General features: G+C 38.8%; 1 protein-coding gene and 1 pseudogene across 1 annotated transcript; both read left to right on the plus strand.

Annotated features, from left to right (window-relative positions):
• The first annotated feature begins 7864 nt into the window (after positions 1-7864).
• Positions 7865-22948, plus strand: LOC103174655 (adseverin). Its single transcript, XM_007887141.2, has 17 exons — positions 7865-7946; positions 11306-11489; positions 11608-11762; positions 13097-13258; positions 14110-14259; positions 14359-14448; positions 14589-14721; positions 16042-16130; positions 17124-17339; positions 17431-17564; positions 17680-17770; positions 18635-18805; positions 20122-20296; positions 20461-20582; positions 20707-20784; positions 20945-21005; positions 21682-22948. The coding sequence occupies exons 2-17, from the start codon at positions 11309-11311 to the stop codon at positions 21852-21854; spliced, it is 2181 nt and encodes a 726-aa protein (XP_007885332.1). The 5' UTR covers positions 7865-7946; positions 11306-11308; the 3' UTR covers positions 21855-22948.
• Positions 22949-23750: 802 nt separating this feature from the next.
• LOC103174654 lies at positions 23751-27012 on the plus strand (annotated as a pseudogene).
• Positions 27013-27294: the final 282 nt, after the last annotated feature.

Here is a 27294-nt window from a genome sequence, read left to right on the forward strand (position 1 = left end):
CCTCTGTGATCTCCTAACCCCCTACCAACCCGCCCGCTCCCTCCGCTCAGCTGGCTCTGGCCTGCTCCACGTCTCCCGACCCACCCACCCCACCATTGGCGGGAGAGCCTTCAGCCACTCTGCCCCCAACCTCTGGAATTCCATCCCCCAGTCACTCCGCCTCACCCCCTCCTTAGGTTCCTTCAAGTCCTGCCTCAAAACCCTGCTCTTCGACCATGCCATCGGCCACCCCCCTTCCCCTCCCCTCCCTTCTCCCTCCCTGACCCCAGCTCGGGTCTGAAATGCTGTACACTGTCCAGCCCCTTGGGACGTCCTCCCGACGTGAAAGGCGCTATACAAATGTAATCTTGTTTTTTATCAGTCCGCGCTGCAACAAAATATTTGTAGATTAAATGAAACAGTGTTGAGTAAATAAGAGTTGCTGTGATACTTACCCTGTAAAACATCACCCACTACATCATCCCAACTAGATGATCTCCATTTTACCCCCACTATTTCATTCTACCCTCTAACCACCTATCTGTCCATTCACACTCATTTCCCAAAATTCCACATGCCATAATCATTGCCATAAAACTCTTGTGTGGTACACTGTCAAATGCTTTTTGAAAATACAAATTTACCACATCTACTGCTTTTCCTTAATCTACCCCGTGTTATTTCTTCACCGAATTATGTCAGAGTGGATTCCTGAGTAAATTTTGTTGAATCGTTCCTTTGGTTTTCAGTTCCTTATTCGGGGAAACTCTGGCCTTTGTCAGACGAAGAGAAAGAGCAGCTAAGGGTTGATGTTATTGCACAGTTATCATTTTTGCTTTCTTGTGTTTAGAGCTGTGCCCTTTGCAAGGAACGAAAGCAGATTCCTGGCAAGTTGCTTTCTTAAGCCCAGGTTTGGAAAGACAGTGATAAATACTCGGGCTTACCTTCATATTATAACCAGACAATGGGTGTCCCCATAGGAGCAATGCAACCACCATCATCACATCGTGAAAGCTTTGTACTAATTGATAACACTTGCTATTGCTGAGATAAAGTACATGAGTATCATTGCTGCCCAGGAATGTATCCAAAATAATTGTACACATGTCAACACTTGCAATATCTAGCCGGAGCCTTTATTCAGTGCCTTAAAACTATTCTAAACTGAGCCATTACCATGAAACTACATCATCAATTTTAAATTCCTGTTCCTTTTTGCTAACAATTACTTCATGTACTTGTGTTTCATTGAAGTGGAAACCCAGTTGTGTGCTTGAGTATACTCTGAGGATAGAGATATTCAGACATTTTATAGACTATTAGAGGAAATAGTTAGAGGAAATCAGCTATTTAAATTTTTTCTTAAGTTATCATTGAATCATTCTCTGCCTGCCCCATATGTTAAGCACACTGTTTGGTTGATGCAAATTTCGCTGCAGATTAGAACCCATTCTTCACAAACAACTATGATTTTTCTATGCCAATGCAGAATGGTGTGTAAACACTATTACCCCAATAGAATTGAACATTTGTTTACACACTTTTGTTACAATATCATAATAGCACTTTTGTTTTCTAGCAGGTGCTTTAGTGAGCTCATAAAAATATTAAGGACCTTTTCATAATTTAAAACAAACTTAATCCATGGAATAAAATGTGAATTACTTCTCTATATTTTGCATCTGTATCTCTTGCATCTGTAAACTGGAAAGTCTGAAAAGGTGCATCATTTACATATCTGATGTGTTTTAGTCACAGTATACAGTGCTATGTTGTTGCAGTGTGCAGTATGAAGCCACTTTGCCTGTGTCTGTCCTACTCAGGTATTTCCAATCCCTTGTAACAGTTTGATTTACCAAACTAGTTCTAACCTCTGGAGATACATTCATTTTGAAATTCAGTCTTTCAGAGAGTAACAGGAATAAGTCATATAACAAGAATATCAGCCACAAAACACAGTGACTTCATTTCACAATATATCCTGTGAGGAGCTTTGGTTGTGTCCAAATCCTTGCATTTGGTGAGACGCCTCTCATGCTCTCTTGACATGAAATGACACCAAATGCAAGGATTCTTATTTTATTTTATGTGGTCACTTATCTTTCTCCACCATTACTTAAGCGCAGCTCTCTACGTTTTTTTTAAAATGTCACTTCCTGACTCTTCTACATATTTCTTAATGTTTTTTTTATTTCTCAAGTATCTTCCACATAATGAATAATTCAGTGTTTGGGAGTATTGGGAGCAATGCATTCTGAATTCTCACAATTTTTTTTGTTTGAAGAAATATGTTATGGGTTTTACTTTTAATCACCATGGCTGTAATTTAAACACCGTCTCTACTCTGTTTAAGGTGCATATATTTTGTGCTGGTTTTTAGTGTTATATTTTTCCCCCTGAATTTCTGCCATGATTTCTTGTCTTTCTACTCATGTCATCATTGTATCTGTCATCTCATTTGTATGAAGCAAACAGTTAAAGTGTACTCTGCTTTTCTAAGAAATAGATTTAAACTTTGCAAATTCTTGTTGAAGATGTGTTGCTAAAGTCAGACAGGCCTGATTCTTAGATTTAGCGCCTGATTTCTGGGTGACTCATTTTGTGGTGATTGTTTCCATGAAATATCACCCACTACTACTCTGCAAATATCTCCCCATCTTTTGCATTAGCCTAAACGCACCTGGCTACCTTTTGAATGATGATAATAATAATAATAATTTGGTCACCTAATCCATGACTGTTTGTGGGATACTGCTGTCCACAATTGTCTGTTGCGTTTCGCCCACAAAACATACAGTTAACTCGCTTTACAGTATATTCTGTGAAATGTTTTGGGACGTCAAGAAGACATGATAAGATGCTATATTAAATGCAAGGATTATTATTATTATATGTCGAATTAGAACCATAACATTTTTCACACGGAAGAAGGCCTTTCGTTCCATAGATAGAACGGCTTATTCAGTCACTTTCACCCTATTTAAATTGTTTTATGCTGTAAAGTACAATGTTAGTGATACTGAAATGGTCAGATTTTAGATGGGGAAGCGAATCTACTGTGGGAAAATTCGAACTGTTTAGGCAACACCAGAAAACTGTGAATTCTGAAGTCACGTCAGTCTCTTTGGAGCTATTGAAATTGTTCATTTGTGGCTGATTTTGTACACAAAGGTACCTGGGCCAAGTCCTATCTCAATTTTATTCTTTATAAATCATTACAGCATTAAGAGGTGAAATAATAATAATAATCCTTGCATTTGATATAGATATAGAGATGTCTCAAGAGCACTTCACAGAAAAGCAGCTGCACTGGCACCAGGAAAGAGAGAGACAGTCGTCTCAGTGGTAGTTTTAGAAAGATGAGATATTGATAGATCTCTGGAAAGCTTCTGGATACCATCAGACTAGAAATTGATGGCGAAGAAGAAAATCCGGAAACAGCATTGGCTAAGATTAATTATGTCTAGTTTATGGGAGCAAATTATGGCTCACAATCCATTTGTGACCTGCAAACCCTGGCTATCTGAATGGTAAGGTCACGTTACCAATAAGAGGAATCTTTCCATTTTCTCTCTTCCTGAGTGAATTCTGCTCCTTTTCCTGAAACAGATGCAGGTCACTCTCTAGCATTTTACACAAGTTATTCTCGACATTAAGGATCAATAACATTCAAGAGCAGGCTGATTTGTTTTCCCTGGAAGGATGAGATCAATTGCAGCAACTTGCATGCACACAGCGTCCTTCATGTAGGCTAACAGCAGGAAGTCGGACACTGAGCGTAGAAGAAGGGGAGAGAGGATGACCATAGAAATGATTTAAGAGGTAAATTTTCAGGTTGAATTTAAAGACAATTAAAGAGGCTGGGTGGAGGGATACAGCAAGGGAATTTCTAGAGGTTAGGGGCAGAGTTACTGAAGGATCCTGGACTAATGGGCCAATGTAGCTATCTTTATCCAAATTTCTCTTGTGATCTATTGTTCCCAATTGTAATACTCCCAGAGATGCTCTGATTGAATTCACTTAACTCAGCGCAGCCTGAGTTTCGAATCTGTAGTCTCCCATGGCCTTTGTAAGAGCTGTTATTATTGAGCAGGTCTGCGTCTAGTTCAAGTTCAGTAACCATACTGACTTTGGTATCGGCTGTTTGCAATGATATAGAAAGGGAGGCCGTACTTTTCTAAAAATAGTATTTGCAGCTGGTTGTAAAGCACTGCAAAAAATAGCTTTTTCTAACATTTTCTAGCACTCTACTTTTTATGACGACAAGTGACTTAAAGAAGTCCTATCTCCATGTCATTCTTTATAAAACATTACAGCATTAAATGAAATGCATCTTACAGGATGAATAATGTTGGAGGGCATTTGAATTACTGCTTAAACCACTATGTTCAGTGCATTTTGGCACACAGATTATTAATAGTTCCTATCTTTTGTAAATATTTTGAAGGATTGGATATGTTGTATCCAATTAAAATCTCTTTGTGTCTGATACAGTCGATCAGTGTAGCTCAGTTGGTATCTCGAGATAGAAGGTTGTGAGCTCAAGCCCCATGTAGCCTTGTGTCAGGACATTAAGCTTATATATTCCAGTACAACGGTGGTGTGGGCTCATTGTCAGAGGTTCCATCCTTCGGATGTGACATTAATTTGAATTCCTCTCTGCTTGCTCAGGTGGATTCAAAGACTCCATGTAGCGTTTGAAAAGAAAAGGCAGTTTCTCCTAATGTCCTGGCCAAGAATCTCCCAGAGAGGAAGGAAATTAGTCATTCACAGCAGATTTGTGGGACATTGTCGTGTGCAGATTGGCTGCCGTGTTTGCCTACAAAATATACAATCGATACATTCTACAATAAAAGCCCGTGGAGAGCTTTGGGACTCCTCAAATGCAAGGATTATTATCGGCTTTAGAGCTTTTCTTATGTTCTTAGTTTTGTGATTGTGGCTTGGACATCACGTAGCTCTGAGCTTCAGTGGTTGGATAGTGCTACTCATTAACTGTGGTTGTTTTTGCAAAACCATCGGCATGACTGTGAGCTCTCATATCCGGAGATGATGCACGCAATGATCAGCATTGCAGAGAGTTAAAATTCAGCCCTAACTAAGCCTTAGCGATTGCTGACAGACCTACACAGAGAAGTCTCTGGGTGTCTGTGGAATCTGTACACACCATTTGTGCTGTTGAACAAAGCCCTGTCTAAGTTACAGCAATAAAACTGCTCAAAGGTCAAGAACAGCTTCAGTTATGCAATGTTTACTCTCAGCCACTGCAATAATGCAAAACAAATCTTAAGTAAAACATTGCTTACTAAAACCTTTCTGGTTGGGGCTTTTGATGTTATCACTTTTTCTCTTATTTAAAAAAAATGTCTGTAATGAGGAAATGTCACAAAGCCATTATATTAATTACTGTCATTTAAAGTGACTGTTTTCTGTAACCAAACGTATCTCTTTGCTAGTATCCATTACTCTTTCTGCCTATTTTTACTTTTTTTCTGCCTGTTTTTACCTTTTAAATTAAGAATAGTGCTGATTTTAAAACCACCAGGAAGGTAAAGAAATGCTCTGATGTGTGAATTTGTCCATTTTAACAAGGGTTAAAGTGATCAGCGTCTATCTGCAGTAAAAGTATTTCAAGATGTTTAGGTCTACAGAAAAAAACAATGTACTATATTACACTTTCTGGGTTCAGAGACAGATTCTCTCATTGAGACTCACACTCTATCATAACTCTTCCAGCCATTTGCCTAATTTATACCCATTGTGAGACCTTTACTCCAAGACAATTCTTATTTATGTTGTTTTAATTCATAGCTTGTGGAATAATCTATAAGGTCAAACCCATAGTAGATCATAACTGAATCTGTGCCGCATGTGGCAATTTTGTTATTCGAATCGTCCCTTGAGACTGCAATGGATTTGGCCTTGAAATCAAATCCAAACGGATCTCAGGAAAATAAAGAAAGATCACATTGCTTCAGGACTAAAAATGCTCCACAAGTATTGAAACTTGTGGATGTTGCTGCTCGTGAACTGAGAACTCCTACCATCAAGATGGCTGGCCAACAAAATGAAAATAGTGTGTTCCCATCTTGCAGCCAATTGGACTGAGGCCAGTGCAAAGGATTTTCTTGAATCTGTTTCAAATAAGTCAGAGAATACTGTTCCCTACCCAAAACTCTTCCAAGACACGACAGATCCCTTGCTGTATTATGAGAGGCCCTATTTCTGCACAAATGGTATGTAATACACTTACGCAACTGGCTGGACAGAATCCAAGTTTTGTGACAAAGCACAGGATCTGCTTCGCCTAGGTTTCAATCATTCTAAACCAATTCACAAATATTCCCACTGGTGAATTTTCATACTCTCCTTCCCCTCCCTGAGGAATTCTCTCACACAGCGCTGCACTAATCTGTTTACAAGCAGCAATGAGCATTACTTGATAAATCAGTGATTTTGGAGCTCGCATTAAAGAAAAGCTGGGAACCTGCAGGTCAACGCCCAAGATATGTACTTCAGGTATTTTTCTGCTCTCGGCGACTATTAATTACATGGAAAAACTTGTTCAGTGTTTGTGGAACCTGTATACCATCTTCTTATTCCACCTATTTTGAGCTGTTTTAGTCATTAAATATAAAGCCCTCGTTGCCTTGAAATGGAATCAATCAATGACTTTGGAAAGGCCTACCATCAGTATAATATTATCTTCCAATGTCCTGACTGGCATTTTTGATATGGAGTAAAGTTTAAGGTTAATTAATGTTTAAAATAATTGGGGTGAAAATTGTGACCTATATTGTGTTAATTAACATATGGTTCATCTTCTCTAACTGAAGACTGGAACATTGGTTTGTTCCCTCGGGTACGTCACAATGGTTGGGCCTGAAACAATCTAATAAATGACAGTCAACATGGGTTTAAAAGGAATAGGTCTTGACTGACCAACCACATGTACTCTATGGATGGGATAGAACTTGCCAGGGGCGTGGGGTGGGGCTGTGGGGGGATCTCGTGACTCACTGTTGACCGTGTTAGAAAAGGGTGAGGCAGCAATAAACAAGGCAAACAGGATGCTGGACTCAAGCTACATAGAGCCCTGGTTAGCCTGCACCAGGAGTAATGCGTTCAGTTCTGGTCGCTGTAATGTGACAGGCTCCCAAAGCCCTAGAAGCCAGGATTCAGTTAAGGAACAGCTTGAAGCTGTGATGGGAAAATGGTAGGGTGGGTATACAGGAAGGGTGAGAGCAAATGAGCTGAAGCGCTTTCTTCATTCGAACGAATCTTGTGAACTTGTAAAGCCAAGCAGCAATATATATTGCACTTGGTGGATTAAGGATTTGAAGAGCCAGGTGGTGGGTAAGCTCTCTGAGGCTCTACCCGTATGAAGGGCGTTATATAAATCCAAGTGGTTGTTGTTTTTATTCCGATTTGATGTGTTGATTGCAATTTTCACCCCATAAAAGAAAAGCCTGCTATTTTTTTCTATCAAGTCAAAGCGCACCACTTGGTTTTCTTTCTTGCCTGACTTTGCGAGGTTTACAGTGGAGATTCCAGCAAAGGGTGACAGGGAGAGCTGAGGGGCCAGGGAGAGGGGGAAAACCACATCAGGCAGAGGAAACATTGGCTGCTTCAAGCTCAAGCCTGGACTTCAGGGAATGCAGGAAGCAGCCCACCCTGGCAATTCCATGTGAGGATCAGGAGCTCATTGCAAGAAAATGGGATAAGGAGTGGTGTTGTGTTTGTGTGTTTGAAAGCAAAGGTCCAGCCAAACTCTGGCAGCCTGTGAGTTAATGTCTTGCAATAAACCATTACAGCAATAATAGTAAATGTGACCAATCAGACTCCAGTTCTGCCTTTTCCACTCCCTTTAGATTAAAAGCCCTGAGAGCTTCAGCAGCAGAGATCTGTGCAGAGTGGAGCAGCTTTGAGCACATCTGTATTTTGCTTCTCTAGCATCAGAAACTCCAGTAAGTACAGTAGGACTTTGCACTTCTTTTCAGTCTCACTTATGCAGCCAACGACCCAGTCTGGGTTCTGACTCTTCTTGTCTGGTTTGATGCGAGTGATAAAATATTCCTTCCCCCACCCCCACACAAAAAAAACCCAAATCTGGTCAGTTTTCAAAGTTTCCTTACCGTCATTTAACTGTGCATTTTTTTTTAACGTGTAAAGGTGGCATGAATCTGTTTAAGTTACCTAAAACTTTTAGCCCTGTGACTAAATATATTGCATTTTTTTTAAAAACAACAACACATTGAGCAGTAATCTCTTTGATGTTTCTGGGATGTGTTGGGAAGATTGTCTGATGTATTTGCACAACAAAACAGTCACTTCACTTGGGAAAAAAAATCTCATTGTGTAACTTGATATGATTGGGGCAAATGCAACTCTTCATTTTTTTCCCCAAGATTTCAATATTTGAAGCATGCAACACACTGTATGGATAAGTTATGTAACATTATAGTTTCAAGGTAATTGTTTCGAGAAATCACTTTTGCTCTTTTGTTGCATTCATTTTTCTTCAAATATCATATGAAAGGGTTGCTTGCACCATCCTTGTTTGCTTGCAACATACATTAGTAAGTGTGACTGCATTTGCAACTGGAAATTGCCTTTTCTGTTTAATCACCTTTGTGGATTGCAAAAATTTCTGAAAGATTAGATTTTTGAAACTAGAAATGTGCATTATAGTTTTTTAAAATAGATTACTGGCGTTTTATTAATAGGATGATATTGCATTTCCTGCACTATCGTCGGCTGAATTCTTCTGTGTGGAAATAGTTGTGGTAAGGAGGAGGGGATGGATAATTCCTTCCACAGAGCAGTGAGCTCTGTTGATTGTTTCGTGATCCTTGTTGCCTGGAATCTGAAGGTCTATTGCGGATTGTCCTGGTGCAGTAGGTTTGCTTAAATGTATAGTAAGGGTGTGGCGGAGCTAGCTGGACAACAGGACTGAAATTGCCACCCAGCAAAGGCATTTCACAACCTATACTGCATCTTGGGAAGATCCATCCACATAAGCAAATCTACACTCAGGTTTATCATGTCTTTTTTCCTCCCCGGTGATAATCCCCAGCATCCATGAATCTACAATATAATTCAAACAGATAGGCCCAGATGTCATTCAAACAGCAGTTTGCAATTTAGAAATGGGAAATGGGTAATGTTTATCATTGTTCCCTCTCAATATAATAAATTAGATAGGATTGACAACAGCAGTGAAAATATTGTTGGGTGAGAAAACCAGTTGAGTCGGTTGAGTGAGAATCAAATGCAAATTTAAGGTGAATCGTTGTATGTCTGCACTTTTGTGCTTTTGGAAGAATGTGGAATATACTTTACAGTACATTGTGTGAACGGCTTTGGGAAGTACACCCAATGTAAAAGGCATTATACCAAATGTAAGGATGATTAAGTAGGGTCTCTTGGAACTGAACTGGCTCTAAGGTGACATGCCTGGTAATGGATTGTCAGAATCGAACCAGCCGTCTGTGGCGGTCTCAGTAATACGGTTCTACATCATTGTTTGACCAAATCTAGACTGTTGAATGAAAATTTTTAGAGAGTCTTGTTAAATGTCCTTTACACACAGGATAGACAACAGTTGGAGCAGATGGTAATCAACAGCTGGAACAGGATTATAAAGAAAAGTGGTTGAGGCAAAGGCCACTGAATTCATTTAAGAAATTGCATTTGCTAATTGGATGAAGGTTAATGTTGATAATGTAAAAGGATGAAATCAAATAACCCAATTGGTCTTTAACATTTGACTTGGAAGAAAAATGAAAAAGTAATTTGTGGTGGAAAAGTGTTTCAGATAATGAGTGTGCAGTTAGGTGCTATATAAAATGTAAATTTTGTAATGGTTGTAGAAACGCATTCACAATTAAAGAAAAAAAGTGCAGGAAATCATGTCAGTCTTTTTAATGGCAATTCACATGAGGTACTATTACTTTAGTTACCTTAGCTAAAAAATAAAGAGAATATTTTGAAAAAAATATAAGCTTGTTCCAAGAGAGAAAATGTTCATTAAAAGCAGCTTAAACCTAAAACTCCTATGATCCACTGTGCAAACTGCCCTTTTCACAAACCTTGTTTGAGCTTATCTCTGATGAAAAAGATTTCCAGCTGTTTCAATAATAATATACCATCCTTTTTATTTACCCTGAAGCTGTGTGAACATCCAATATTTATCCAGTTAGCTCGTGTAGAAATTAAATTGACTGCTGACAGAGCCCAAACAGTAAAGGGTGCAATTATGCAGGGCTTAATTTAACCTCATATTTAATTTAACTTCCTAATGTTAATGCCCAAATCCTAATGTATACTCTAAAACTGGTCTTTGTAATGTTAGTCAATATAAGTTATTCTAGCCTAGGACAGATCACTGATGAGGCTACAGTTGGAGTGTTGGTTGGCAGCAGTTTCCATGGGATATTAAGATCTTGGAGTGTGTTCAGAGGAGAACAATAAATGTGATCCAGCACTACATTGTGAGAAGATGCTGACATTGGGACTTTAGTGCCGCAGGCCGCAGGAATGAGCTTTGGTGCGTGCATGAGCCGGGGGGGAGCGGTTCTGGAAATATGCTATGCTTTCAAAACCCACTTCATACTTTAATAATGGATGAGTGTTGCTTTAATGCAGCTTGTGTTTTTACAGGAAACCATTTGCTCGATTGACTAAATGGATTTGATGCATACCATATTGTGTTCTTTTGTCCATCCTACATCTGCAGCATTGCAGAAGTGAATTAATGTATTCTCAGCTTGAATTCAACAAAGATCTAAACTTGAAAGAGAGCGTTGTTAGGCACCACAATTTAGGGAAAGTACTTAAACTCCTCTGAAATATATTTGTATGTGAATGTAATTTTGTTGCTAATCTAGTTCCTGTGGGACAGGTTTTCCTCTTGAAGCTGGTTTATGTCTTTATTTCTGGTCGCTAGTTAGACCATAAGCACTGGTTTTCTGAAAAACGTTCCAGGAGTTTTTAAACTTACTGCCAAGTTTACCATCTGTTTCTTGTTATTTCTTGCTGTGGGTCACTGGAGGGGAGCTGGAAAAGTACTATCCTGCAGTGAAGGCTGTCTGAATTGCACAAACAAATTCTGCATTACAATCGGAAACGTATGCAAAGCCTCAGATAACATCATATGGGTGGTTGGGGGGTGGGGAAAATACTTCAAGGCAACTTCATAGTTATTTTGTATTAGTCTTGTTATTACATCCTTTGAAACATTACTGAATTCCTTCCAAATCAACAATTGTAATTGTATCTCCATTTTGGATTATTTTTTTATATAGTTGCCTGTTATTGTTCACAGGAAATGGCTTTACACCAAGAGTTTGAGAATGCTGGCAAGACACCAGGGCTGATGGTGTGGCGTATTGAAAAAGGCGATCTGGTTCCTGTTCCAAAAAACCTGTATGGAAACTTTTACACCGGAGATGCCTATCTTCTGCTATACACAACACCAGGTTTTTCTTACAGGATCCACATGTGGATCGGTATGTTTGCATTCATGTTTGCATATTTAAACTTTCTTAATTTTCGAGCTTTGTAATGCAAAGTCGAACTTTCTTCTGCTTTCGGTTAGTTATTGATTAATGCAGTGTTTTGTTCCAGGAAAAGAATGCTCTGTGAATGAAAGAGGGGGTGCTGCCATTTTTGCTACTCAGATGGATGACCATTTTGATGGCAAACCAGTGCAGCATCAGGAACCCCAGGGCAAGGAATCAACAACTTTTCAGAGCTATTTTCCAAATGGACTCAAATACATGGTAAGTGGATAACGAACAGAGTTTGGTTTCCTCTGCCAAACTGTTAAACTTCCAAAGGGACTGTGCACTGTGGTCATTCTTAGCGTGAATTGTTGTGTCTGTCTAAAGAAACTGGGCTTTTGTTTTTTGGCAGTCTGTGCTAGTAGAATAACATTTTCTATTTAGAAGCTAACTCGTGTATTCAACAGGAAGAGCTAATGAGTTTTGCCAATGCTTGCCAGTTACATTAGGCTACTGATACATTTCTAACCCATGCCCTGAAGTTAAGGTGAATGAACGCTGAAATTAAAAGTACTACAATAATCCACGACTTAATATATAGATGCTCCATATGAAAAGTATTTTCTCTAAGCAAATACTCAATTTAAATGCTCCTGGAGAGGATTGGTTTAAGTGTCTTGTGCACATTAGACAAGGATAGTGTCTATATTGTAAAAATCTGTCATGGCTAATCCAGTTTTTCACTGTTGACAATTGATTGTGCAACAGGAGGCGATCTTACAGTGAAGGGTTGGCAGGAATTATCTGTATGTTGGTCTGCTTAAGGCATGTTCCAGTGTCCAGTGTCATTCAAGGAAACTGCAAAACTAAAGGAATATTGTTAGTCCTAAAATTTAGAAATACATTTTATAATTCTGTAAAATGCGAATTGTCATTTCATCTGTTAATTACATTCTACCTAATGTTTTAGTCTAACTACAGGGCCTGTAAAAAAAAGCTTTTATTTATTAACTTAATGGGAATTATTGATTTTCCTTAATGGATCGCTGAAATTTGAAGTGCAATTTAGGACTTGATGGAATTAGAAAAGGAAATATCTATTGAAGCGGCAGCTTATGCTTAATAGAGAACAAATACCTGCAGGGATTCTGGCAGATGTCAGAGAACAATCAGTTCTCCTTTTAGTTGCTCACACAAAGTCGACCACACAAAATCATACCAAACATGCATCCTGTGTGCTTTTATAATGTTGGTAGTAAATAAAGTTGGTGAAACTGTAGCAGTGTGGCGTGAAAGAAACAATGAAGGTAGTGCATTCCACCCGCCACTCTCTGAAACAAAACTCGTCACAACCGACGGAACATGACAGGAATGTATGGAAACACCATGACTTTTAAACTAGTATCTGTCGTTAGTTTCGCTCTCATGAAGACGGAAGGGAAGGTGCTAAATTGTTTAAATATTGTCCATTGACCACTTTAAAACCACAGTATATGGAACAATGACATGTTCGTATTATGTGTCAGAGGTCTTCTCAATTGAGAAGTAGCGTGTTAAATCTCTACAGGTACAAAGCAAATATCTGAAAGAATGCGGCTTCTTATATCTTGTAGGAGGGTGGTGTAGATTCTGGATTTCAGCATGTCGTCACTAATCAGATGGATATGAAGAGGCTCCTACATGTTAAGGGCAGACGATTTCCAAGAGCCACTGAGGTGCCTTTCAGCTGGGCCAGCTTTAACCAAGGAGACTGCTTCGTCATTGATGCAGGAGCAGTAAGTATGCAAACAATAACAATAACAATAATAATTTGGTCACTTAATTCACGACTGTTTGTGGGACACTGCTGTGAGCAATTGGCTGCCGTGATTCTCCCACAAAATATACAGTCAATTCACTTTGCAGTATATTCTGTGAAGTGCTTTGGGACGTCTCGAAGACGTGATAAGGCCCTATATCACATGCAACGATTATTATTATATCTTATTTTCCTTGTGTTTTAAATGAACACAATTTTTCATGTGATTTTCATTTGACTTTGCTTTTTTTTTTTACCTTTATTGTTTCTCCCTTATTTTCTCTGCCTAAGTTAACATCCATTTATTTATCCTCCGCAATCTGGGGGATAGAACAGTCCAGCACATAGACTTCACTTATGATACCAAAAAACATCAACTCCTGAGACAACCCTGAGAGGTTAGCAAGTTGCTCCAGGTCAACTTGTCAACTGCTGGTCTCATGTGCTGATGTTCTTTTGTGGTGTTCTTTTGTCTAAGCAAGGTATGGCTCGGTCACGTTTTAGGGATCCAATGACTATTGATTTGAGCTTGGATTTCCTAAACTGTTAAATGAATGCGGAGAAAAAGTGTTATCAAAGATGCCCAGCTACATTTGCATGTCCTGAGGAATATTTGATCACGGTCTACAACAAAGAGAATGGGGGATGAAGAGAGAAAAAAGTGACACCGAGTTATATTGATACCTTATTTTAAACAATATCTCTGCAAAAAGCAGAAATAGTATTCATCGCCCAAGAAGTGCATGTACCAGGTATTAGTCTTAGACTTTAAACGTGTAAATATAGCTCTTGAGAACATGAAGTGATAATTTAGTATTGTATCTGCAGGACATTTATCAATGGATTGGGTCAAGCAGCGGTTATACAGAACGTCTGAAGGCCGGCCAAATTGGTATGCATATTCGTGACAACGAGAGAGGCGGACGTGCCAAATTTCACTCTGTGCAGGAGGATTCTGAAGGTGACGACCTTATTAAAGTGAGTATGTGAGGAACATGATTACCGTCTGTAACACTAAGACTAGCAAACCGGAAGAGGACAGTTGCAAGATTGAATGTTTCCTTTTTCAATGTTCAGTTGCTGGGGACCAAACCAAAGATTCCTTCAGAGTCGGATTCTGATTGTGAAGCTGATATGGCCAACAGGAAAAAAGCCAAACTCTACATGGTAACTAACCTCTGGATTTTTTTTACACAGCTTTTTGATATTGGGTAAAATGTTTCTTGCCACTTAGCTAAAACTGCAATATAATAAAATCACCGCAGAAGTAACAACCCTGTCTTCTTGGATGACCTAATTTATTTTAGGTTTCTGATGCCAGTGGAAAATTAAAATTAACTGAGGTGGCATCTCAGAATCCATTCAGCATGACTCTGCTTTCAACCAGCGAAAGTTACATCCTTGACAATGGGCAAAATGGCAAGATATTTCTGTGGAAAGGTAAGAAAAACTGCAATTTTTTTAAAACTCCAAAAAGTAAGTGAGAGGTTATAAAAGGGATTAATTCCTGCATCTAGGAATATCCTCTCTCTGAGCTTGGAATGGTTATTCCTTATCATAGGTATATTGTAGACTACGGTTTAATGATTTCCTTTTTCAATGTTTTTCTTTGTTAATGATTGTGAAACTTGTGCAGTTTTATTTTCACCCCATTCATGTCTGTATTGAGGCAACAATAGCTCTCAGACCACATATGATTGTACCATATGTTTGCTTCACTTGCAGCACGCACCTATTTAAGGCTCTACATCCGGCACAAAGCCAATTCCCTTTCAAAAGTCGGCCTTTCATTCTTCCAGACCTTTGCTCCTTTATCTTTCTTTCAAACTGCTTTTGCTGATACTATATCTTGAATGAACAGTCTGTGATCTCTGGCATTTTTTTTTTACATTGCTTCAGAGACAATGCTGCTTTCATGCTATTTCTTTACACAAATTTGTTGCTAGCCTTTATGTGGCTACCCTCAATCAGCTTTAATAAACTGAACCTAACTAGAGCACTGCACAGTTAACAAACCTAGAATGTAACCAAAGTACACAAAGTACATGAGCTCTTAATTAATCTTGATGCATTTACTTTCAAAATAAATGCCTCAATTCAAATAAAGTATAAAACCATCCTTTTTTTTCTAAATTATTATATTGTATCTTCTTAAAATAGAGCTGCCTATCTTCAAAGTTTCTTTGTTCTTTTTTAAATCCTTACATGCATGTAAAAGCCTGTTTATGCCTTAATGTGTGGCTCGGTAGGTGCGTGCACCTCTGTACGTCCATTATAAGGTTGTAACCTGAATGTTAAGCATTTGCTCAACACAAGTGTATGTACAAGTCGGCATGGCAGGACCTGTATATTACTATTAGAGGCAAAGATTCTCTAATAGTATCAACTATCATTTGTTTAACAGACGACGGAGTGCATCACAAAAGGCAGCTTTTGTGTACTACATAGATTGTTTCCATGTAGTGCATTCAGATCCACTCATGTACAGTGAAAAGCTCATTGTAGAGAAGATTGTTTACAGGTGCAATAAACTTGAAACACTTTTTTATTACTGGTTATTGACAAAGGTTTTTATTCTTCAGATGAGTAGATCAGTATCAAAGGCCTGCACTAGTACAATCTAAGTGCTTCTAGTTAAGGGGAAATATCCCCATTTGTATGTAAGATTCATATATAACAAGAAATGATGTGATATCTATCAAATAGATGAAGACAAATAGATGAAGAGCCTTGTGTTTTAACAAGCCATTCTTTTATCAGGGAAGGGTGCGAGTGCAGAAGAACGGAAGAAAGGACTGATTATATGCAATGAGTTTATAACAACAAAGAATTATCCAAACGACACTCAGGTAAACATTCAGCGTAATTCAGCTCGTTAATATCTGGCTAGTTCTTATTGAGTACACTTCAGGAACAGCAGAAAAAGTACTGTGTTTTTGGAAGCATAATTGTATGCAGGAAAAGTGTAATTAAACTGTTTTCATTGGTGAGCATCTCAGGATTGAAAATGATTGTGAATACAGTGTTGATAATATCATCCTAATAATTAATAATCCTTGCTTTTGACATAGCGACTTTACACATTGAAACATTTCCAACTGTTCCACAGCAGTTACTGTTAAGTGTAGTGACTGTATTTGTAGATGTTGGTCTGTCTGCTTAGCGATCCTTATGAGTTTGAAATTAGGTCATTATTAGGCAACTGTATATTACTTCACAATGTCGTGTGAAATTAGTTTTAATTCCACTTTTCTGCTCAATGCAATAAGGGTTCTATTTGTATAATTAGAAAATTATATGTTTCCGTGTATCTTCCATTTCCCTATTTCGACTACACTTCCTCCTTTCAAAGACGAGGGGAGGCAAATTTTTCTCTACCACTGTAGTTCTGTTTTGTTATATGCAGTATTTGTACTGAGAAATCAGAGTCTCCCTCCAGCCCACGCACAATGTTTGCTGCTTCCCTTGTGGGCGCCAAAGTATGACATTATGTAACACGTGAGATAACCTGACAAGATGGATCCTAGGTCATAAGCATGTATTTCTGCACTGGACAGTACCAACAAAAGGACAGATTTGGTAATATAAATGCAACAATCAAGTACAACCAAGTACAACCAAGTACAACCAAGTACAACCAAGCCTTATTAATGCTTCCGTTTTAGCACCATCTATTTTGCCTCACTCCTCCTGTGATTACTGCGATTGGTATTCACACTAAGATGAATAGCACCCAGTCTCATTTATCAACCTTTTCACAACGTTAATAGTTCTATACAAATTTAATGTTGTTGTTGTTATTATGTTTGCAAACTCAAGTATAGAACTGTCTTCCTTTGCAGATTGAGGTGGTTCCAGAATATGGTGAAACTTCACTGTTCAAGCAGTTCTTTAATGATTGGAAAGAGAAGGACCAAACCAAAGGACTGGGCAAAGTCTACACCATTGGTTCCACTGCTGTCATTCAGCCAATTCCTTTTGACATATCTAAGCTGCACGGGTCCCAAACAATGGCGGCTCAACATGGAATGGTAGATGATGGATCAGGAACTATTCAGGTAATGTGACAGACACAGATTCAACCTTAGCACGGACAGTTATGTGACGCTAATAAATCTCATTCAAATGTATTCATTTGTTTCTTCCCAGATTTGGAGAATTGAAGGCAATGCTAAACAACCTGTGGACAGTTCTTTGGTCGGTCAGTTCTTTGGTGGAGACTGCTACATTATTCTGTACTCTTACCTGCTGAACAATAGTCGCAGGCATATCATTTACACCTGGTAAGTTTCTTTCATGTTCGTGAGAAATACAGAAATTCAACAATCTATGAGTCACATTTTGCCAAATAATAGGAGGCAATAAAATGTAAAGATTTTTTATTTGTTTTGGTTTAAGGCAGGGGCTTAAAGCGACACAAGATGAATTGGGAACATCGGCATTCTTGACTGTCCAACTTGATCAGGAAATGGGAGATCTGCCAGTTCAGGTATGAGTTCATCTAAATTATCTGGAACCTTCATTTCAGCTTATTTATGTATTCCTTTCCAAGATCACATTGGCAATAACAACAACAAATTACATTTGTCTAGCGCCTTTCACCTCGGGAGGACTTCCCAAGGCGCTGGACAGTCAGGGATTTGGACCCGAGCTGGCGGTTGGTATCAGGTTGGAGGGCAGGGAGGGTAGGGGTTGGATGGTGTTCGATGGGCGCGGTCGAAGAAGAGGGTCTTGAGACGTGCCTTGAAAGAGGTAATAGAGGGACTGAGGCGAAGGGACTGTGAGATGGAGTTCCAGAGGGTGGGGGCAATTTTTCCTTCTAATGTGTTTGTTTCCTAAGAAAATGAAATAAAAAGGTGCAGGTTTCCAACACCTGCTTCCAGTATCCAGTTCTATTATTGGTGCAGTTTTCCTTTTCACTTCCACTTACTAGGATGGTAAGCTTCGAAAATTAAAGAAAATTAAGAGGGTATCAGATAGAAGTCTCAAAATTCTCAAATTTGGGGGGGATTATAATAATATATAAAAAGATTATTGACACTGGTTGGTGACTGGGAGGAGAAGCAAACTCTGGATTGTCTCTGGAGGAGTTAGGGAGAGGATTGGCCTCCTCGAGTGATGTCATTTATAGTTTGGATCATTTTTAGAATTTCCTTCCTGTAGAGTGAAACTATGTGGGTTTTTTAAGATATTTGGTGCTTTTCGCAGGGTCTGTTTTGCATGATGAAGACTCGATGATCAGGATTCTCAGCAAGAATTCTCCCAATTACCTCCAGCGTGCTCAGCAAATGAGCGGTATTTAAACCATGCCGATGACATGTGGAGCCTAAAAGCCCTTTCTGTTTCCGTGTAGGTACGTGTCACACAGGGTCAGGAGCCTGCTCATCTGATGAGTTTGTTCAAAGGTAAACCGATCATTGTGCACAGCGGGGGAACCTCCAGGAAGGGTGGCCAAACCGCTCCCGCACCAGTTCGACTTTTCCACATTCGGAAAACCTCAAACGGAGCGAATAGAGCTGTTGAGGTAAGTACAAGTGGAGCCAGTTGGCATTATTAAAAGTCTGTTTGTCTCTATAAACTGAGACCCCACGTACTAATAGATTGTATTAGACTGTGGCACCGGACACCTTGTCATCATGTCACCAATACTGTCCCATGCACCTGCTCAGACTGCTCTCTCTCTCTCTCTCGCTCTCTCTCTCTCTCTCTCGAGCATTTACAGTAGTTGCTAATATTCCATTGACATTGAGAAGTCCATGAGCAAGCAGTCAGTCAGTGCTGGAAGCTGGAAGTCTGGTCAGATAGGTTCCTATGTTCTGTTGGGTTCCAAATCAATATTGATTCAAATGCTAAAAATCTAATGTTCACCTTAATGTTCATTTTTTTTTGCTGAAATTAGTAATAATTCAAAAGATGTTTCCCATTCGAATCACATTTTAAATGATTCCTTTACCTCCCTCCTGGGTCGAAAGTTATGAAAGCTGATGTGAAAAAGCAACAAAGCTCTTGATCCAAATGGTATGCTCAGATAAAATAAAACAGAATGTTATTTCAAATAGATACCCTACCAATGAGTTATCCGGTTCATTTCCTATAATTTCACTGACGGTTTAAAAATAAGTTGTTGAGTTACATCAGTTATTTGTGTCTTGAATTCCTGAGTTCTCCCTGCTCTGTTTAGATTATTTTATATCTCAGAATGTGCTAAAGCACTATCTTGTCTGGACTCTAGACTCAAACCCGACCTGACATCCTCCCTCTGACAATTGTTAAGGATTCCAATTGCCCTGCAGTTTAAAAAGAACTGGAAAAATTCAAAATTCAGACCAAGGTTAATAATTTTCCAAAATGTTAAGACCGTGAGAAATTTCAGCCGCTGAGAGGCAGACAGATTGGCAGCAGCCATGCTCCTTTGTTGTCAGCACAATGTTTTTTTCTGTCATGTTGGGCTAGTGGTCATGTTCCAGCCTCTGTTAAACAAACAGAATCTCTCTTCCAGTTAGATGTTGGCAACACCAATAGGAGTGAAAGCCATAAATCCAAGTGGTGATCAATCAGGATCCCCATCCCATTGCCTGTGAAGAACTCGCTTTTAACAGTTACAGAACTCTGTCTGCACTAAACAGCATTGAATGCTGAAGTCCTCAGTCATGTCTGACACACAGGGAAACATATTGTTGCGAGCATTAATGAATTCCATCAAAATTACTAGTTTCTACTAAGTGCTCGATAACCGCAATCCCTCACTACACGCAGTACACATAAATCGACTAACTACTGTAAAATATTACACCTCTAGCGGTACCGTGTAAACAGTGTATTTTTTGTACGTTTTCCCAGGTAAATTGTGATGCAGAGTCGCTGAACACTAATGACTCGTTTGTGCTGAAAACATCAAAGCAAACCTATATCTGGAAGGGTGTGGGCGCCAGTGATGCTGAGGTAGATGCTGCAAAGTATGTAGTCAGTGTGCTCGGCGGGAGTGAAACAGTTGTCAAAGAAGGAAGTGAACCAGGTAATAATAATAACAATCCTCACATTTGATACAACACCCACAAAACACACCGTCACTGCACATTAGGGTGCAAGTCGACCTTTAACTCAGTCTGTCTTTCAAGTTAGATTTGGATCTATAACGAGGCTCAAACTAATATGTTTTTCTGTTTTATTTTACCACAGGTGACTTCTGGCAGGCTCTTGGTGGTAAGAAGAAATACCAGACATCTGTAGCCCTCAGCAAAGAAACTCCTACTCACCCAATTCGTTTGTTTGGTTGCTCAAACAAAACCGGTCGTTTCACTGTGAGTTCCAGCACTCTTAACAGTGGAAATTATCATTTGATTTGGAAAATCTATTTTCAACCTGGTTCTGGCTTTGTTTTTCCTCCACTGTTACAATGAAGTTGACCTTTACTTTCCCACACAGATTGAGGAAGTTCCAGGTGACTTCACACAGCTGGATTTGGCAGTTGATGACGTGATGCTGTTGGACACTTGGGATCAGGTACGTTTGAACTTCAATAACACTTCAAACTTAAATTTGGATAACTTGTCTACCATGAACTCATATCTTGCATCTGACTCTACTGCAGTGTTAGACAGATGTACTCGGTGCGAGTGGTACAGGTTAATCTTACCCTCTTATTTTGCCACTCATTCTGCAGGTCTTTCTTTGGATTGGCAAGGATGCAAATGAGGTGGAGAAGTCAAAATCAGAGGAATGCGGTAAGTGCTTGTAAAATCTTTTAGGTGCTTTGAAGAGTGAGATATTTGGTTGTAGCATGTATTATGTAAGAACTTTCTTAGAAATGGAGACATAATTATGGATGTATTATTACTTACATTTTCTTTTCAATAGGAATTTATCTTTTTCCCTCCAGAGTGTAAGCATAAATAAATAGCTTGTCTGGCACATACCAAACCAACCTTTCTTCAGATCAGCTGCATTGACAAGATAGCAACTGAATTTGGCATTCTCTCACCATTCCATGACACTGCATGTTTGTGCTCCTACACACTTTATTAATATGATGCAAATTACATTGTCTGGTAACAGAATCACTAATGTTGAGATTCTACCGTTGTTAAGTCAGGCCAAGCACATCTGGGCCTGATATGACAGCATCCAGATGGTGTGACGTAATACTCTATGTTAAGTGCTTCACTGTGATGCTTCAACCGAGAGATCAGAGACTAGTAATACAGATGATTTTAGAACTTTAGCTCGGGTTTGCAGAAATAAAGTTCCCTGTTTTACTGGGGGAAAAAAGATTAATACTAGAAATTTATTCTAAAAGTAATAACACTTTTGATGAGAGATAACTAAATAAATTAACAAAAAAATTTAATGGTTGCATTTTGGATACTTATACTGTATTAATATTAATTTTCTATCTTGCAGCCAGAGAATATATAGCAACAGACCCCCAAGGAAGAGACAAAGGGACCCCGATTGTTATTGTTAAACAAGGAAATGAACCGCCAACATTTACAGGCTGGTTCTTAGCTTGGGACCCAAGCAAGTGGGATTTGAGCCCTCTGCAAAAAGCCATGGCTAAGCTCCAAAGTCACTGAGATACTTTCATGAAAAGACATTGATTGCACTGTACCCTATTTGCATGGCTTAGCTGAAAAGCAGTGCAATTGATGAATCCAGTTTCCTATTGGCAGTAAAAAAAAATTAGTAACGTTTTAGGGATTTTATGAGACTTGAATGAATTAATGTTTCTAATGCCTGATGCAGATTCAACGCTTTATTAAAATATATTAGGTTGAGCACATAATTGGGTTTCAGAGTCCCAAGGTTCCTTTCAAAATATTTTTTACNTTTTTCTCTTTCTCTGCAAATTTGCACCAGACATCTCTTGATAACTTATGTTTTTCACTTTAAACTTAGTGTCACGGTTTTGACTTGTGGGGTACAGTCAGGTAGAAAGCTTGAGCAGGTTTACTCAATTGCATTAAAACGATAATATGTGGCCTTCATTGCAGACTCCAGGTCACCATACAGTGCAATACTTGAACGCTTTTAAACACAAATTATTGACCTTGATACTTTGAACAATAAAGAGTGGAAAGTTGAGGAAAATCTTATGAAATGTACACAAAGTCAATTGGTTAGAGAGAGCTTTTCTACATACAGTAAGTGCCTGGCTTAGAAGTCAGTTCTTTTAAAGAAAATATTGGAAACTATTTTCCAAGTTAAGACTGAACTTAAGAATTTTCCACACTTCTTGTGATCTTAAAATTTTTAAGAGAAAACCTTCATTCCTGGGTGGAATTTTAAGCCTATATGATACTGCTGAGATGATCATTCAAATACAAATCTGCTAATGTTCTAGTCCGTTTATAACCCCAGATTTGAAAGATGTTAAACAATTTTCTGCTTCTTCTTGCTGCTTCTTGAAGCGCAGTTCATGTATTTCACCGTCATATATGCACAGGCCTGATGGAGATCATTGCACTGCTGTTTCTCTCACCCAATTTGTATTTTTGGCTTCTGCCAAAAGGACATTTAGCTATGGATGTTAGCGAGGCTTGTGCTGTGCTAAATTGATTAGCTTTTTTCAAGAAAGGATCCTATTGCATTGCTTTCAGATTAATGCATAACTCTTAAAGCATTACGTGTTTGTGGAATTGGTTTTAATAAATGTTTGGGATTTGCAAAACTGTTTTGACTGGTTTCTCAAAATGTTACTGCACATTTTGTGGCTTGAAAAATGGCATCTGCTGAAATCACTGGCTTATGATGGGTTACAATTTCATGGATACTGATTACCTGGTGTGAATCCACCTTAATGTCACTTTCTATTAGAGCCATCAAGTATCAGCAAACTATTCAGCCGAAGGCGAGCTTTATCCTGTCCTCACTTGACATGTTCTAAACAGATCACTGGTTCTAAATTAGCAGTAGAAACCAAAGCATCGCCCAAACAAATATCAGCTAACTCAGCACCCATCGATGATTCATCCCGAAACCCTCCTAGTTTGTTCAATTCCTGTCTACACGGGGTACAGTCATAGGGGATCTGCTGGTACAGCTCATTGTCAATGGCTTACACTGGTTTGGCACACTCAATATGAGTATGTGTATGCTGTACATAAACCTAAATTGCTTGGCTAAATTGTTAGCAATTAATACCAGAGAAAAGTTAGACATGTGTTCATCAGCCTCAATGATAGTAAAGGAGTGAGGTAACTGGTGAATGTGGGAGTACTTTGAACACTCAGAGGAATAAGCCAGACACCACACCTTACTCTGCCCACGAGATGGTAACAACATTCTTAGAAAAGTACAGTGGCTCCTTGTAAAGAAACACAATCCCTGTTAATAATTGACAAGATGCCACTCATATACTAACTAACCCTCACTTGGTCAACATAACAAAATAGCCAGAGAAGCTGTAACGGGTCACATTAGAACATTATTCCACTTGGTAATAGCGTGTCACTGTCTGATATTGTGTAACAAATGCTTCCACTGTCAAATTATTTTCCGTGATGGCCATTTGTTCATTAGAGATTATCCTTCTGATCCTGGAGATAGGCACTTTAGGAACTGCTGAGTCAATTTTGCTGTCGATTCGTGTCTGCTGCTGAGCTGCCTCAGATGCAAATCATTTCTCTTGCTCACAACAAGCACTGGAACATAGCTCACAGCATGATTCAGAAAACGGTCCTGATCGCGGGTTGCTCCTCCGGGATCGGCCTGGCCTTGGCAATCAAGCTGGCTAAAGATAACGAGAAAAGATTTATGGGTAAGTTTTGCACACAGAACCCCATCCCTCGTAGGAGCTGAGGCAGTGGCATGAGTGGAAGAGTAAGATTAGGTACAGAGCAAGAGAGTTAGCAATAGATTTGCGAATATGGTGATCTGGAGACAGAGAGTGCTACAACAACAAGAACTTACATTTATATAGCACCTCTCACAGAGGATAGCATCCCAGAGGGCTTGTAGGACAAAGTACAGGTATAGAGGGGGCAAGGCAGTTGGGACAGAAGAAGAAATAAGTGTTTGTCATGTCACTGTATCATAGTAGCTTACTACAAATAATGGTCTTTAGGCAAAGGAAACTGCCATGCCAATTGTAGTGAAATAATAATCCTTTAATGATATAATAGTACATTAATATTGATAATAATAATTAATAATACGAAATAAGATAATAATCTGACGAGGTTAGTGGACCCGAAACGTTGACTCACTTTCCTTTCTCCATAGATGCTGCCTGACCTACTGAGTGTTCCCAGCGACTTCTGTTTTTGTTTTCAGAATAATCCTGGCATTTGATATAGTGCCACATCATGTCTTCGAGATGACTCAGAAAGAATAAATATACTGTAAAGTGAATTTATTATATTTTGTGGGCAAAATGCGCACAGCAGTGTCACACAAACCATCGTGGATTGTGACCAATTGTTTTGTTGTTGAAATAATTATTACCCTCAGAATTATTACCATAGTCCCAAAAAGGAAGCTGTGATGGCTGAGTTTTCTGTTTTGTGTTAACCGAATATTTGTGATTTTTAGTCTATGCCACCATGAGGAATCTGGATAAGAGAAGAGACCTGGTGGAGGCTTCAGGCAATACTTTGGGCAAAACACTGGACATTAAACAGCTGGATGTTTACCGTGAGCAATCAATCCAAGACTGTGTCAACAGCATCCTAACAGGAAAATCGACATACTCAGTAAGAGAACCCGGTGAAACAACTTCTTTGAACCAGGTTACCAGACGAAAACAGAAGCAGTGAGTGAAATACAGAGAGGCATACACAAGAAAGACAAAAGAAGCAAAGAGAGAAAAGCAGATAAATCAATACAGTCTCTGTACAATATGGAATCATTGTGAACCATTTCTAATACCTTGTGTTGTTATTTTTCCTGTGTTTTGGAAAGGGCAACATAAGATTGACTGACGTATATGTGTGTGTATGATGGGGGTGGGAGGTGGGGGAGCGATTTGCTCACATTCACTTTGTAAATGTTGGATATTGTGTCTACAAAATTTTAACATGATGTTTCTGAAAGGTGACCAGATTTATCAAGTAAACAAAACCAGAATAGAGACTTCCTTAAGCAAAGGAAATCCCCTGGTCTTTAACTTTACTTGCAGATTTGGTACTTTATGAATAGTCTGTCGGTTATTGTTTAGAAATGACAAATAATCAGAGGCAAGGCATATATTTAAAACTGTTGTGTGCATTGCAGTTAGTAATGCTGGAATGGGAATGATTGGATCTATTGAATGCCAAACACTGGAAGAGATGAAGGCTGTCGTGGATACCAACTTCTTTGGATTAGTCAGACTCCTTAAAGAAATCTTTCCAGATATGAAAAAGAGAAAAAGGGGTCAGATTGTGGTCATTAGCAGTGTACTGGGCATTCAGGGTAAGTCACATTAAAGCGGTTTGAATTTCTTCACAATCGCTTATGATTTTAGAAAAGAATATATTTTCCAGTGTTCACGATCAGTAATAAATTCATATGTGATGTAATCTATCATTCAATTTGTTTTTCTCAGGGCATAAATTGTTATCTTTTGAGAAATCCAAACTGTTCAATTCATAAACTTAGCATCAATTTCATTTTCAGGTATTTTATTCAATGACATTTATGCTGCATCTAAGTTTGCAGTGGAAGGATTTTGTGAAGGCTTGGCTATTCAGGCATTAAAATTCAAACTGAAGTAAGTAAGAATGTGCAACAATTTTCATATTTTGCTCATTGTTCTACTGTATGTTAGAAATTGTTTTTTGATAATAATCTTTGCATTTGATATAGCGCCTTACCACGTCTTCGAGACGTCTCAAAGTGCTTCACAGAATATACTGTAAAGTGACTTGACTGTTTATTTTGTGGGTGAAGTGGGGCAGTCAATAGCACACAGCAACTGAATGTCTTAGTATAAAGGTACAGTGCATTGAAAACAGGAAGCAAGATCTTGCGAAGAGGGCACCGCAACATATGCACCTGTGCTGTTCACTCTGTGAGCTGAATTTGTAACTCTTTAGATTTATATCACACCATCTCTTATTTTACCTCACAGAATCAGTCTGATTGAGCCGGATCCTGTGGTTACTGGATTTGAAAAAAAGGTTTTTGCAGGAGGATCAAAAATAGACCTGTCTGCAGCCGACAAAGAAACAGCTGATATGTTCACGAACATTTACTTCCGTAACTACAAGGAAATATTCTCAAGTTTGGGACAAAGTGCCAATGAAGTGGCTGAGGTATGGTAATAATACAAAAAGTTTAATCTTTGCATTGAACTGCAAGTCAATTGCAAATGGAATCTTAACTTACCTTAACATTGAAAAAAGCTCAATGAACCGAAAGGATTTGTCTCGGTCTTTGGTTTCTTATGTTCACTGGGGAATTTAAGGTTAATTCCTCAAAGTTTAGTTTTACTTTAAATCAGTAATACCCCCGTGAACACAATAATAAAGTCATGCATGTTCTCGACGGTTTTGATTCTCAAATTGTCTGAAAATCACAGAGCGATGGTGGTTGAGGCCAGGTTGAATGCCAAGAGGAAACATGTAACACAAAATAAGATGAAACCAGAAAATGTTTTGTTCAGGAATGATGAGGAACATGAAAGAAAAAACAGAAGATTTGGTTTAGACTTCAAATAATGTATGTTCTCTACTCCTAGGCTCTTCCTGTCAAACAAAGCTGATAAATCATTATTTTATTGTTCTTCGTAGATCTCTGAATCATAGAATTATACAGTACAGAAGGAGGCCATTCGGCTCTTTGAAAAGAACTATCCAAATGAATCCCACTCCTCTGCTCTCTCCCCGTAGTCCTGCAAACTTATCCTTCCCAAATAATTATCCACTCCTCTCTTAAAAGTTGTTCCACCACCCTTTCAGGCAATGCATTCTAAAACTAAATCTTAAAGCTTCCAACTATTTTTTTTCCTTATTGAATGAACAGCACACAATGAATTTGCACGATAGCTAATCTAGAAGTATTTTATATTATTACAAGTGTATCAGCACAGAGAAA

Source organism: Callorhinchus milii, unplaced genomic scaffold (assembly GCF_018977255.1).
Source record: "Callorhinchus milii isolate IMCB2004 unplaced genomic scaffold, IMCB_Cmil_1.0 Scaffold5, whole genome shotgun sequence".
Lineage (NCBI taxonomy): Eukaryota > Metazoa > Chordata > Chondrichthyes > Chimaeriformes > Callorhinchidae > Callorhinchus > Callorhinchus milii.

Excerpts from the sequence above, each read along its gene's own strand:
- LOC103174655 (XM_007887141.2), top strand. The coding sequence starts at position 11,309 with ATGGCTTTACACCAAGAGTTTGAGAATGCTGGCAAGACACCAGGGCTG. Across the intron at positions 14,260-14,358 it reads AAGGTGACGACCTTATTAAA|TTGCTGGGGACCAAACCAAA; the intron begins GTGAGTATGTGA and ends TTCAATGTTCAG. Across the intron at positions 17,771-18,634 it reads TGGGAGATCTGCCAGTTCAG|GTACGTGTCACACAGGGTCA; the intron begins GTATGAGTTCAT and ends GTTTCCGTGTAG.